General features: G+C 54.8%; 2 protein-coding genes and 1 long non-coding RNA gene across 10 annotated transcripts in view; 1 reads left to right on the top strand and 2 right to left on the bottom strand.

Annotated features, from left to right (window-relative positions):
- Positions 1-4,940, bottom strand: part of LOC145717760 (uncharacterized) — an 11,241-nt gene extending 6,301 nt beyond the window's left edge. Inside the window, exon 1 of one of the 2 annotated variants that reach the window (XR_014141157.1) lies at positions 4,810-4,940. This is a non-coding gene — a long non-coding RNA (uncharacterized LOC145717760). The remainder of the gene's footprint in view (positions 1-4,809) is intronic. The other variant, XR_014141155.1, reaches the window with a different exon arrangement.
- Positions 1-7,132, top strand: part of ATP2B3 (ATPase plasma membrane Ca2+ transporting 3) — a 62,265-nt gene extending 55,133 nt beyond the window's left edge. The window contains exon 22 of one of the 2 annotated variants that reach the window (XM_081808079.1): positions 4,579-7,132. In XM_081808079.1, the coding sequence (XP_081664205.1) occupies positions 4,579-4,899 (321 nt within the window). In that variant the 3' untranslated portion in view covers positions 4,900-7,132. The remainder of the gene's footprint in view (positions 1-4,578) is intronic. The other variant, XM_081808082.1, reaches the window with a different exon arrangement.
- Positions 7,133-11,691: 4,559 nt separating this feature from the next.
- Positions 11,692-13,050, bottom strand: part of CCNQ (cyclin Q) — a 10,036-nt gene continuing 8,677 nt past the window's right edge. For 5 of the 6 annotated variants that reach the window (XM_081808073.1, XM_081808075.1, XM_081808076.1 and 2 more), the window contains one exon: positions 11,692-12,237. In XM_081808073.1, the coding sequence (XP_081664199.1) occupies positions 12,148-12,237 (90 nt within the window). In that variant the 3' untranslated portion in view covers positions 11,692-12,147. The remainder of the gene's footprint in view (positions 12,238-13,050) is intronic. The other variant, XM_081808074.1, reaches the window with a different exon arrangement.

The raw sequence follows: 13,050 nt of genomic DNA, 5'->3' as shown, positions 1-13,050 counted from the left end.
TCACTGGGGAAGAGCCTTCCCGGCAGAGGGAACGGCTTGTGCAAAGGCCCTGAGGCAGGAGTGTGCCAGTATTCGGGAAAAGCCGGGAAGCTGAGGCTGGAGACAGTAAAGAGGCTTGAGAAAGAAAATGGTCTGAGGCGGGCCCTGACTTTGCAGGAGACGCAGCTATTGAAGGGTTTAGACCCGTGGAGACTGTGACATGCTCTGGCTTTTGTTTGAAAGGACTGCTTGGGCTGCCCTGCAGAGACTGGACAGCAGAGGTAAAGGGCAGCAGCTGTGAGACCAGGGAGGAGGCGTAGGGTGGGGGTGAAGTTAAAGTGGCAGGCAGAGCCCCGAGTCTGGAGATAGAGGTGTTGGACTCGTCAGCAGACAGATGGTATTTAGGACCACAGCAGATAAGAGCAGCTGGGAAACGTGTGGGTGTAGATGAAGAAGAGAAAAGGTCGAAAGATGAGCCCTGGGGCCCTCGGATGTGAGCGGATGGTGAGAGGACAGAGAACCTGGAGACCTGTCTACAGCCAGGAACCAGGGGTGTGGCGTGGGGAGCAGTGAGTGCCCAGCTGGGGAGGTCCTTGGGGAGCAGGGGGTCAGGAAAGAACCGGCCATTGACAGCAGCTAGAGGGGACTGTGGCCCCAAGAGAGAGTCTCTTGTAAGACAAGACAAATGAGTAGGCTAGGCAAGGGAGGGGGGGCAACATCCTTGAGTGGGTGCAGAGGCCAGGGTGGGGCACCCAGGCAGTGCGGGAACAAGCAGGGCTGCCTCTCGGACATCAGGAAATGGAGGGCACAGCCGGCCTCACTTGGGGCGAGACAGGAAGCTATGGGAGAGCCCTCCAGCCCCAGCCTGACCTGATCCTCCTCGGCCTTCCCAGACACCCTGGCTACAACGCTAGGAGGCGGCTTTATTGGAAAGTGCTTTTCATGTCTTTCTTTTACTTTTAAGTTATCCCACAGTAAAATGGACTTTTGGCGGGCAGGGGTTCAGTTCGGTGAGTTCCCACACTGCACAGAGTGGACCCAGGGCAGCTCCTTCACCTGCTAGAATGTTTGGCGTCCCCACCAGCTAGGTTGGGGAGGGCCGGGCCTGATTCAATAATCAGAGAGGAGGGAGGCTGCGAGGGACCCCAGCGATGTCAGCCACAGAGGTGGGAGCCAGGGAGGATCAAGAGACCAGGCAGTCAGGCTCTGAGTCCCAGGGGCCTCCAGGGCCCTGGCAGAGACGGCAGCAGCCGTGGAGGTAGAGAGGGCTCCGCTGAGAAGAGGTTGGGGAATTAGGGGCTGGGGCACATGCTGATGCAGGGCACTGGGGTCGGGGACCGAGGTGCCTCTGTGGTTTGGCCAGAGCCCTGCACTAGGACCGGAAGACCAGGGCTGACCCTCAGCCTCCTTCAGTTTGATAGATCCTTCAGCCATCCAAGGGGAGGTGAGGGAGCAGCAGTGCATGCTGGGAAGGAGTGCGTGCTGGCTGCAGACATAGGTGGAGGTGTATATATATATGTACACCCTTTATATGGTGTCCCTGGAGTCTGTGGGCTTTTGGTGACACCGACAGCCTTGAGGGTGGCAAGGTCCCTTGGGGAGTGGCAGAGATGGAGAAGGGCGCTGTTTCCGCTCAGCCTTGGTCACTCTTTTGCTGGGACACACTGAACTCTGCCGTGGGGATGTTCTGAAGCCCCCGTGCATGAGCTCGGCTCTCTAGAGCAGGCCTCTCTTCTCGAAACGTTTGCCGGTTCTCACCAAACCCGTGTCCCAGGAAGTCGCTGTGCTCTTCAGTGTCGGGTGGCCTGAAAACACCCCATCATGACAGCAATACCAAGCAATTTGTTAACAGCCCAAGGTTTGAATGCGGGGAATTGGGACGTGGAAGAGACTAGGGATGACACAAGCCTAGCTTAGAGCCCCAAATCGCATGTCTGCGTGAGCAGCCCGCCCCCCCCCCCCGCCCGCCCCGTTGGTGATTGAGCGACTACTCTGTGCCACACTCTGTCGATAGGCAGCAAACCAGACCAGTGACAAGACAGTCATTAAAGTAAGTCTGATTATACTTGGGAGGAGCAAGCACCCTGAAGGAAAGTTCCGGAGCTGCAGAAGCTGGAGAAGAAGGGCTGGCTGCCCGTTTTGGGCAAAGACTTTGGAGTTCAGCCAGGCACAGGGAGACCTGAAGGTGGGTTTCAGCAGGGGTCTGACCTGATCGTGTGACCCAGATCCAAGTGAGGGGACCAGCTCAGCCAGAGGAAAGGGTGTAGCCAGGGTCATCAGATCATTGCTGCCAAACTTACCACGAAGGCGCCTAGGGTCAAGGGCTGCAGGGTCCAGCTTACTTTCCTTTCTGTGACTTGTCCCAGTACCTCCCCCCCAGTTCTGGCACCAGAAAAGGCCCAAAGAATGAGGCCACATCTTCAGTGACTACAAAACGTGACTTCTATTTCTTTTCGTTAAAAATATCAAATGATTCTCCCCTCAATTTCTGGGTTACCCCTTTCTCAGGAGCCAGTCTGGGGGAGTCAAGGAACTGAGGGCAAATAGTTGGCCATCTGTAATCCAGAAGACGTGACTTCACCAAATTCAGAGAAAATCCTAGCCAGATTTAAGATTTGGAGTTAGGGAATTCCAATTTTACGGAGCTCTCTGGCTGACTGTTTTTGCCCTCGAGTGGCTGTGAGGTTCACCTGGCTTAAACTGATTTACGAGCACTGTGCTTGGCCACGCACTGACTGTCCCGGGGTTCCAGACCCTGGAGGCTCGAAAAGGACTCATTGTCAGCAGTGTGATTCATGGTCTAAACTAGGGGACAGCAAACTTCTCCTATAAAGGACCTTAGAGTAATTATTTTTAGCTTTGCAGGCCAGGTCTCTGTCACAACTACCCAACTCTGCCCCGGCACCTTGAAGACAGGCATGGACGAAGCAGAAATGAATGGGCGTGGCTGTGTGGCAATAAAACTTTATTTGTAAAACCAAGCTGAGGCCCAGTAGCCTTGGCCACAGTTTGCCAACACCCAGTCTAAACCAAGAAAACCAAGTCCTAGAAGCTTTGACCTGGAAATGACTTTAGAACTGATGCTATGTCCACCCACTCACATAGGGAAGAGCTGACTTCCCCATCTCAGCACAAGGCCAGCTGGCTCATGCGGGGCCCAGCAGAGGCCTTCCCATGGACTCGAGCTTCTAGAACCAAGAGGGAGCCCAGGTGGTAGGGGACCAGGGAGGGAACAAAGTGAGGCAGCAGCTCTGTGGCTCATAAACCTGATGACATTTGAGCACTCGTGTAAGTGAAGGGGGGATCAAAGAGACCAAGGGGCTAGTTCTGGGAGCAAGATCCTGCAGGAGGTATGGGGGTCAGAGGGTGCCTGAGCTCGGCTGGGGCCAAGGGCCACCATAGCCGGGGATCAGGGCACTGTGGGAAGCTCTTCCCTGCGGTCTGCCAATGCCAGTCGAGCAGCCGAGGAACAAGATCTAGAAAAGCCTGAGGAGAGGAAGGATACGGCAGATTCCACTGACCAAAAGAAGTCAATGCCTGTGATGGCAGGAGACACGAAGGCAAAAGGGTCTGCGAAGGGAAATGCCAACCGATCAGAGGCACCGAGCTGCGGGCCAGGGGGCCTGCAGGAGGCGAGAGGAACCATTGCGCTGGAGCAGGGCATCCAAGCAGGACAGGCTTACTGGGTGCAAATCAAAAGTGGGGCCATTTTCAGTGTTGGATGCCTCCAGATGGGAGAGTGGCCAGCTCTCAGGCCCCCGATTACAGCCAGATGAGCCCCAAGGTGGCGGTCAGGGCTAGGAGGTGGGCCTGGGCGTACGGACAGAGAGGAGGAGGACCAGTGCCAGGCCAGGGCTCTGGGGCACCATGGGCCAGAGGAAGGAGAAGTGCAGGAGACAGGGCCAGGTAGGAGGAGGGCCAGGCAGTGGCGATGTCAGGGAAGCCAGGAGGAGTTTCCAGAAAGAGGGACAGTCAGCTGTGTTGGGGGCCCCTGAGAAATCAAATAAGATGGAGACACAAAAGTCGCCACTGGACTTCGCAGCAGGAAGACTGATGGCCATGTGGGCCTGGCCATGGCAGGTGCTGGTTACAGGCACGAGAGCTGGTGGGACGGAGACAAGGTCTATAGAGAAGCCAGGGAGGGAGACCCACTTGAGAAAGGCCGGCACTGTGCCCATAGGCTGGGGACTTGCTCTTGTCAGAAAGTTATGCAGACTTTGTGGTAAGAGGAAGCGGAGAGTCCCCTCTCTAGCATTCTCCCTTTTTGGAATCATCTTTCTGTTCTATCGAATTGGAATTCAGATTTGGCAGAGGGCCCAGTTGATGAGACACAGACCCAATCCTGAAAGCCCTTAGCGCAACCAGGCAGAGCTGTCCCAGTTGCTCCATTCCAATGGACGAACGTTTGTCACGCAGTAACCTGGTGCTGTTGATGTGGGTGGAACTTGCCAGCACCAGCCAGCCATTGACTATCTCCTTCCCTCCTTCTTTCCTTCCTTCCTGGCTTCCCTCCTTCCCTTCTTCCCCCTTTCCTTCCTTTCTCCCTCCCTCCCTCCCTCCTCCCACCTTGGGCCCCTGTCCTTCCATGTCTTGCTCCAGATCCGGGTGGTGAAAGCATTCCGTAGCTCGCTCTATGAAGGCCTGGAGAAACCGGAATCCAAGACCTCCATTCATAACTTCATGGCAACGCCCGAGTTTCTGATCAATGACTACACCCACAACATCCCACTCATCGATGACACGGACGTGGATGAGAACGAGGAGCGCCTGCGGGCCCCCCCACCCCCGTCCCCCAACCAGAACAACAACGCCATAGACAGCGGTATCTACCTGACCACGCACGGCACCAAGTCAGCTACCTCGTCAGTGTTTTCTTCCAGACCCGGGAGCCCGCTCCACAGCGTGGAGACGTCCCTCTAAGGGAAGGGCTCTGGGCACACGCACACCGCACACACGCGCACTCGGCCCGGATGGCACAGGCCTGCAAGGAGAGCATGGCCAAGGCGGCTGAAGATGGTGCTCGCACGGCACTAGCAAGAAGCCACTCCACCCAAGGCTTCTTATCTGGGACTGAGCAGGACGAGGGAGAAACTAGAGCGTGAGAAGAGCCGTGTTTCCCTTTTTTCTATCGAAGCATTTTTTTAACGAACACTACAGTTCCTCCGGACGTTCGCTGTTTGGGCTGTGCGGTGGGGCGGGGGCTGGTTCCAGCTGACTGGGCGTTTCCCTGCACCTGCCGGAGAGCAGTTGGCCCGATAGGTTCATACAGAAAGAAAAAGGATGACCGTGGCTCGGCAGGGCCCGGAAGGTTGCCCCGCCCGGACAGCCTGTCGCTGGGAGCCGCCTGCAAATGTACCTGCGCCACCAAGCGCCCCTCCCCCAGGACACATGTGCGGTCTGTATGTGTGTGCGTGTGTGCGTAGATATGCGTGTGCGTATAGACATGTACGTACATATATGACCAGATGCGTATTTAAAGAATAAGGAGCTATTTATCAGCATGATATTTCCATTCCTCTTATCAGGTGTTTTCATTTTGAAATTTCATTATTTATTGTGGCAGGGTTTTTTTTCGGGGAACGAGACTGCAAGAATATCTTTTTGGTTGCTTGCCCGCCCCCCACCGCTGCCCCCCACCTTCTGCCCAGCCTCCGTTCTCCATCCCAGTCCTCCTCCCCGCACAGTTCCTGGGAATGTTGCTGTGGAGATTCCTGAGAAGGTCGGGGAGAGAGACACGAGGCCGGAGCGGTTAGAATTAGAACTTTTGCACTTTGAGACCCCTGCCTATAGAGGGGGAAAAAAAAAAAACCTTTCAATGGAATTTTTTTATTTAAAAGGAAAATACCAAAGTATTGATAAGAATGATCCCCTCCAGTAGGTGGAAAGGGGAGTTTTGCTTTCAGTTTCCTTCGGTTTCAACTCCAAGTCCTGAATTCTGGCTGGTGGGCTTTCTTTGTCCACGCCCCAGCTTCAACAGCATGAAGCGCTGCCGCCCCCTGCCACGCCGACCCCTTGGAAACACCCAGAATCCGGGAGCAGCCCCAGGAGAGCCAGGTCTGGAGGTGGGGGTGGGGCTGGGGGTGGGGAGACCACCAAGAGTCAGGCAGAAAGTGGCGGAGGAAGAGGTGCCCTCCAAACCCAAGAGGAGCTGACGTGACCGCAACCGAGAAGTTGGGCTGAGGGGTCTGCCGAGTGACTGGGGCCAGGTCTCAGTCACCACCCGCCAAAGCACTCTTCCGACCCGGGGCTTCTCGCTCAAGGACAACTATGACCCACAAAGGCATGGATTTGTGTCTGCAGCCACCTACGGTGACATGGGGGAAGCAGGCGCAGGAGCAAAGCCCCTGGGAGCAATGGCACCTCGCCGTCGTCGCTCCGGTCACAGCTGTGGCTCTGTCTCACGAGCCCGGGAGGCTGAGGAGGTCAGCTTCGCCGCGCCGGCTGAGCACCCTGTCTGCAGGAGGGAGAGCTGGGCCTGGGCTCCCCAGACGGTTCCCTCGGGGACCTCTCCTTGCCGTATGGGCACCCGTTGTGCCAAGCCTCAGTTTCCCCGGAATGCACGCTGACCAGGGAGGGAAATGCAGCAAAAGCAGAGTTTCCTTTACCTTCTGAATTCATCTGTCGCATTTTGCAGAGAGGCAGTTGAAGTCCGACCGCAGCGTGAACATGTGCCTATCACTTGGGCCTGAGGCTGAGCCACCGAGGGACAGCCGGGAGCTGAGGGACACGGGTCAGAATGGAAATGCAGGTGTGGGTGAGCAGCAAGGCCGGCTCACCCGTCATGTCCCCTGTGCTACCCCCACTGGCAGGGGACTCGCCCAAGGCCACCTGCCTCTGTGAGCATCTGGGTCGACATCCAAAACATGCTCAGTTCCTACCGCTAACCTGAAGGCCATGTCACCCCTGAGCAGGAGTAGTCAAATCTCGGGCGAAGGAATTCCAGTTAGACAAGAAAATCCCACTTAAGATGCCAGCTACAGATAACTTAAAGCCATCCCTTTATTCCAAAGGGCACACTGAGAATGTTACCCATTTGTGAATTGTTCCCTAATGTCCTTGTTTAAACAACAAAAAGGGCAACTCAATTTGTTGAGGGTCTGTGTGTTCTTAAACTAGAAATAAAATTGGAAATCTTTCAAATTGAAGAAGGTAAGCTGCATATGCTCTGCTCATGGGCTTCTTTTCATTCTCTGTTAGAGACACCTTGGTAGAACAAACGGTCCGTATAGATTAAACAAAAACCCTCACTGCTGCCGTACGAAGTTGCCTACTGTGTGTGTCCATTGTTGCCCTTCCTCGGGGTGTGGGGTTCAGAAAGGGGCGCCGTGACCTCAGATTGTCGCTCTGGTTTCTGTACAGTCTTCAGGCCGAGGGACCTGTCTTGTGAGGAAGCCCCCTCTATAAAGCATATTATACGGAATGGCTTGGTCAACTGTGTTCAGTTATGAAATATGTTTTACATTTTTATCTGCCTGTTATAAAGATGAACAAAAATTATCTTAATGAGGAAGACCAGATGCATAATAATTTAAAGTCTGTAGTTGAATTTCCTAATTTAAAGAATAGACCAAAATTTCTGTGTATTAAAAAAAAAAAAAAAAATTGGAAGGCTCCTACAGTCCCAGTCTGGGTAACATGTGTGATTTATTAGTTGGTGAATTCTGAATGAATTGGAATGAAAAGGAGGTGTCTTCATCCACTTAACCAAGCTGAGAGCCCCAGGAATGCCCAAGCTCCCCCCGGGTGTGCAGCCACCTGTCCAGAGGTTTGCATGCTGGTCCTCGAACTGTCTGGACCTGGAGGGGCCTCGCCTGAAGGCCCAGGCCGGCATCCTCAAAGGAAGGTGAAGGCAGGGGCCACCAACCCAAATGCACGCATGCAGACTCCCTCTTTTTTTTTTTTTTTATTGTGGCAGAATATATACAACATAAAAGTCACTCTCCAATTTTAAGCAAACAGTCCGATGACATTAAGTACTTTCACAGTGCTGTGCAGTCATCCCCACCATCCGTCTCCAGAACATCTTTATCTCCCCAAACTGAAATCCGTTCGCGTTAGACCCTAATTCCTCATCGCGTGCCCCCCAGCCCCTGGTGCCTGCCGTCCTTTCTGTCTCTCTGTGTCAGAAGTTCCTGCCTTTTTAAAGCTGAGTAACATTCCGTTGTATGGCTAGACCATATTTTCTTTATCCACTCATCCGTCAGGGAACACTTGGGTTGCGTCTGCCTTTTGGCTGCTGTGAGTCATGCTGCTGTGAACATGGGTGTGCAAATATCTGTTGGAGTCCCTGCTTTCAGTCTTCTTGGGTCTACATCCAGAAGTGGGATAGCCAGGTCATTTGGTAATGCTAGGTGAAATTTTTTGAGGAGCTGCCAAACTGTTTTCCAAAGCGGCTGCACCATTTTAAATTTGCCCCCAGCAGCGCACAAGGGTTGTAATCACAGACTTCCTCTTTAAGCCAAAGCGGGGGAAAGAAAACCCATTATTTCAGTCATTCACTTGCTCGCCGGGTCATCCCCCTATCCGTTCCTTCGCACACTGGGCGTCCTTGAGCACCTGTGGGGCGGGGGGGGGGGGCATCTGTGCTCCGCAGCCCAGAGGGAGCTCTGGGCCAAAACTTGCAAATGACTACCACAGGGACAGAGCCGAGACTACCCACATCTCCGTCCCCTGTGTTTCTATTTCTCCACTCCACACATCACCCTTTCAAACTTGGCAACGCCAGCGGATGCCTTTTCCAGGGAAGCTGCCAAGAAAGGAGGAAAATGGCTTCTAAGTTCCCTCCCAACCACCAGAGTCCATGCTTCCAAAAAAGGCAAAAAGACAAATAACAGAAAACAGCAGACAAATAGCCAAGAGCCCTTGCTTCAGTGATGTGTGTGTCCACCTTGAACCCGAAGGCTGAGCAAGTCTACATGGGGCCAAACGCCATGTCCAGAGAGCTGGCACCTTATGGAGAGATGGTGCCCTCCCCCCCCAGATTGCTCATTTCTGCCTGTGGAGACTCTTTTCCACTCCTGCTATCAGATATCACACAGGTTCCTGTGGAAAAAAAATGGTACTTAGCCAAATGAGTTGAGGCCAGGAAGCGTAACAACGCCCACCCCTTCACAAAGCTTGGCCAACATTTCACCACCCAGCAGCACCCCGGGAGCAGAGGTGCACCCTGGGAGTCTGAGGAAGCCCGGTAGGAGTTGATGAAGTACCCCACACTGGTCGGGGGGTGCTAAAATAACAAGACAGTTACCCCCTCCTCTTGCTCCGGAGGCCGGAAGGCAGGAATCCAGGTGTCAGCCGGGCGGCACTCCCTCCGAAGGCTCTAGGGGCCGCTCCTTCCTTGCCCCTTCCAGCTGCTGGTGCGGCCGGCGGCCTTGGCCTTCCTTGGCTGGTAGCCGCACCACCCCTGTCTCTGTCGTCCCGTGGCCTTCTCCCCTGCACATTCCATCACTGCGTCTTAGAAGGATACCAGTCATCTTGGATTCGGACCCAGCCTACTCCTGTAGGATCTCACCTCACGCTGACAATAGCTACAAAGAGCCTGTTTTCAAATAAGGACCCATCCCCACGTTCCAAGAGTTAGGACATAAACACATCTTTCGGGGGACAGCATTCACTCATCTACAGCTGGAAAGGAAGAGACCGCCGAGTTCCTCATAGAACCTGGATCGCCCCCCTCCTTCCACCCATTTGACAGGCCAGGCAAGGCTCGGCCGTCTATCACTTTACAGTAATTAAGATGTGCCGGAAGCTTCGGGTTGTAGAAAATCTTGTCTCCATCCCTCATTGCTGCCTAGCACCCTTCCTTCATCTCTGTTCCGATGACGGCACACTGAAGGGGGAGCTTCCGGCCCCAGCTGCATCAGGAAAGCAGAGACGAGCCCTGAGTGGTAAGTGCTGACAGGACAGGCCCAGAGGCCAGTGCGCGAGGGCTGCAAGTCCCACAGGGCAGCACGACAGGCACGGGGCGGGCTAAGGGATTTTAAAATAGCAATCAGAAAAAAATACAAGAAAAATAAAACTAGCAATCAGCAATCCCAGTCTGAGATCATTTGGTCCAACCTGCTCAATTTACAAAGTGGGAAACTGAGTCCCATAGAAAGAAAGGAACCGGCCTGCTATGCAGTCATCATAGAAGGAAACCTAGAGCTACAAAATCTCCACGGAGGCTGCGGCTAGCCCCAGCAGACCAGAGTCTCTGGAGCCATGCTTTCCCAGTTCGGCACAGGGGCTCTCAGCCAGGGGTGGGGATGTTCACCAAATCCCTAGAGAGCTTTAGCTAACAACCACCTTCCCTTCTTTCTGGTAAGTCCTGGAGCAGGGGGTGGGGAGCAAACAGACTGGAACAGGTGCAGATGGAGAGAGCTCTCCAGAGGGTTCTCCTGTACCCTCCACCTAGCCCTCCCATCCAGAGCAGGGGGTTCTGTTTTCTGAGAGCTGAGCAAATGACCTCCCATCAAGTGTGTGGGGGCCAGCTGCCTCGCCGGAGGCTAAACCTGAAGAGATCCAAGGACACTGAAGCTTCTGTAAGAGCCTGTGATCTGGTCAGGGGAGAGAAGACAGAGAATCCAAAAGTGAAACATCCGTTGCCCAATTCCATTCAAACCAGCAATAAGCGCTGGCAAAGGCCAGCGCCAGGTCGATGCGGGACAAGCAAGGCTGGGGCCCAGGGGGCGGTGCCAGGGCCCAGCCTGTGGGGAGGAAGAACACGAGGCAGACGAGGTACGTTTTAAATAGCAGAAGACAGAAGGGACCAGCGAAAGAGCCAGAGCTGCTCACAGAGAGAGGTCTGCGGGCTGGCCCCTCACCACCCACTGCGTGCTTAGAGCCGGGACTCTGAGCACCAACCTTGGCCTCAAAGAGCTCCCAGCTGAGCTGGGTGGACAGATATGGAAAGGACACGGTGCAAAAGTGGACATTTACTCAGATCTCTCATCCTGAAGACAAATAACACAGTTGCTAAGTAAACTCAAGCAAGCCCTGCTGCCTGACTTGTCACCAGCGTGTGATCCCCCAGAGACAAGCATTCGGAGGCAGCCTGCTGGACCCCAGGCATTCCAGCCAGCCCCCACACCTGTGGATGCTGGAGGGCATGGCAGCCAGTATCCAGAGCCCATGCTCCCCTGGCAACAACTTCCCAAATGCAGGGGCGCACCTGGGACAGTCCCCTGCTCCCCACACCATCATGTACTGAAGGACAGTCCCACCAGTGTGTGTCGAGCCCAGTGGGGATTCCCAGGGAGAACAACCTAGGCTGCTGTTTCTCTAATGCACCCAAAAGCAAGTCTTCTGGAAGAAGTGCCCTTCGAGTGGGTCAGGAGGGTGTCATGGCCCTGAGATTCTCTAGGCTCTCCATCTAGACTCACTGTCTTGACACTTAAGAAAAAACCGTCATTTACTTTCTAGTTACATTTTGGTCAGATCTGGGTTTGGGGAACCCAAGTGATGCTCCCTAATCCCTCTCTCCAAAATTGATGCTCACTCACTGAATGGGACGGGCGCCAAGCTCTGCGAATGTCCCAGTGGGGGAGTGAGGACATGGTGACTCCTTCCAGGGACGCCACCATGACGTGTGCACACGCTGGGCCACCATGCCCTCAGAAGGCCATGGAGGCACAAGGGCCGATTCCACCCGGAGAGAGCGTTTCAGGGGAAACCGAGGTTGGACGGCACCCAGAGCAGCCCAGGCCCGAGAGCAAAGACAGGGCATCTCTGTTGATTTGTATCATCTTTTATTATACAAAATAAAATTCCATCTATGTTGCACATTCATACTTTCTATAAATCTGGCTTTAAAAAAATCCCCAAGGGTGCAGTCTCATCTGTTCTTTGATTTTGCTTCCACTGATGTCACACCTCAACTGCAGTCGGTGCCCTCTCAAAGGACAAAAGCAGACACGGATGCCTTGGGGGCCCTTCCCCTGGTGCACCCCGGCCTGCCCGCAGGAGGCACGGCTCCCATCACCGTCTGGACCACAGCTGCCAGGGACAGTCAAAGCATGAGAATCAAAGTGGCAGCAGGTCATCGCCTTCACCAGCCCGTCTCCAGCAGCACAAAACCAGTCCTCCCAGCTGGTCTTCTGGGGACCAGCCGTCACAGCGATGCGGTGATGCCGTCCCCAGGCAGCCGAGCATCCCGGGCTTCTCTTTGGGCAGGCCTGGACCAGGGCCTTAGGGGATCTCTGTGTCCATGGTATAAATCTGAATGAGATCAGACACAATGTTATCAATGATTGGCTTGGTAAGGTCGTCACTAAACACCTAGAAAGGAGAAGGAAAACAGGTTCTGATTAGACTCCCTCTGTGTTAAACAAGGCACCCACCACTAAGCACGGAATCACATTGCACAGGGGGGATGGCACAGGGACTTGGCTATCAGAGATGATGGTGGCTCTCTGCAAAGCCAGTTCACTTCCAGCCTGCCAAGGCCAAGCACAAAGCAGAGAACATTCCAGATGGAAGAGGCCTCAGTGATCATCTGACCCAGACAGGACAGGGAGCTGGTGACAGAGTTGGGCCAGGAGTTCATTTCCAGAAGTAAACAGGCTAAACCACTGAACCCCACTCCACCCTGGCCTGGCCCCTGGAGAACACCTGGACCTGTTCTATAACCTGGGCCAGACATCCTCCCGACCACGCTGGAGAGCTTATAAAATTGTCAACTGAATCCCCAGGGGCCCAAACCAAGAGGGGTGTGTAGCTCAGGTCTAACCCCGCATGTTCCCAAGGAAGTTCTGGCCCTTGCCCAGCCCCTGGGAAAGGACCTCTGGCCCCCAGCATGTCCTGCCTGATGAGAGGGTCTCAATCTCCCTGGGGCCGAGCTGGGCCACACCTCTCAGCTTCACGTCCCGGGGTAGGGGGTGGGGGGTGGGGGGGGGGCGGTGCAGGTGCAGAGACTGAGTTTCCGAGCTCAGCCCCGCGGGAGCTCCAGGCCCACGGGACTGACCCCGCACTGAAGTCCCCGGACAGCGCCGCTCAGGGAGGCTTCCCTGGTGGCCGTGCCCGGTGCGGGTTGTCACACAAGGCTGCGGGAGAAACGGCACTGCCGCACCCCTCCGCCGGCCAGGGACCGGG

This window comes from Leptonychotes weddellii, chromosome X, assembly GCF_054177405.1.
Source record: "Leptonychotes weddellii isolate Sample4059 chromosome X, ASM5417740v2, whole genome shotgun sequence".
Lineage (NCBI taxonomy): Eukaryota > Metazoa > Chordata > Mammalia > Carnivora > Phocidae > Leptonychotes > Leptonychotes weddellii.
Note: the sequence above shows the minus strand (reverse complement) of the source record. Positions and strands in the feature narration are given on the sequence as shown.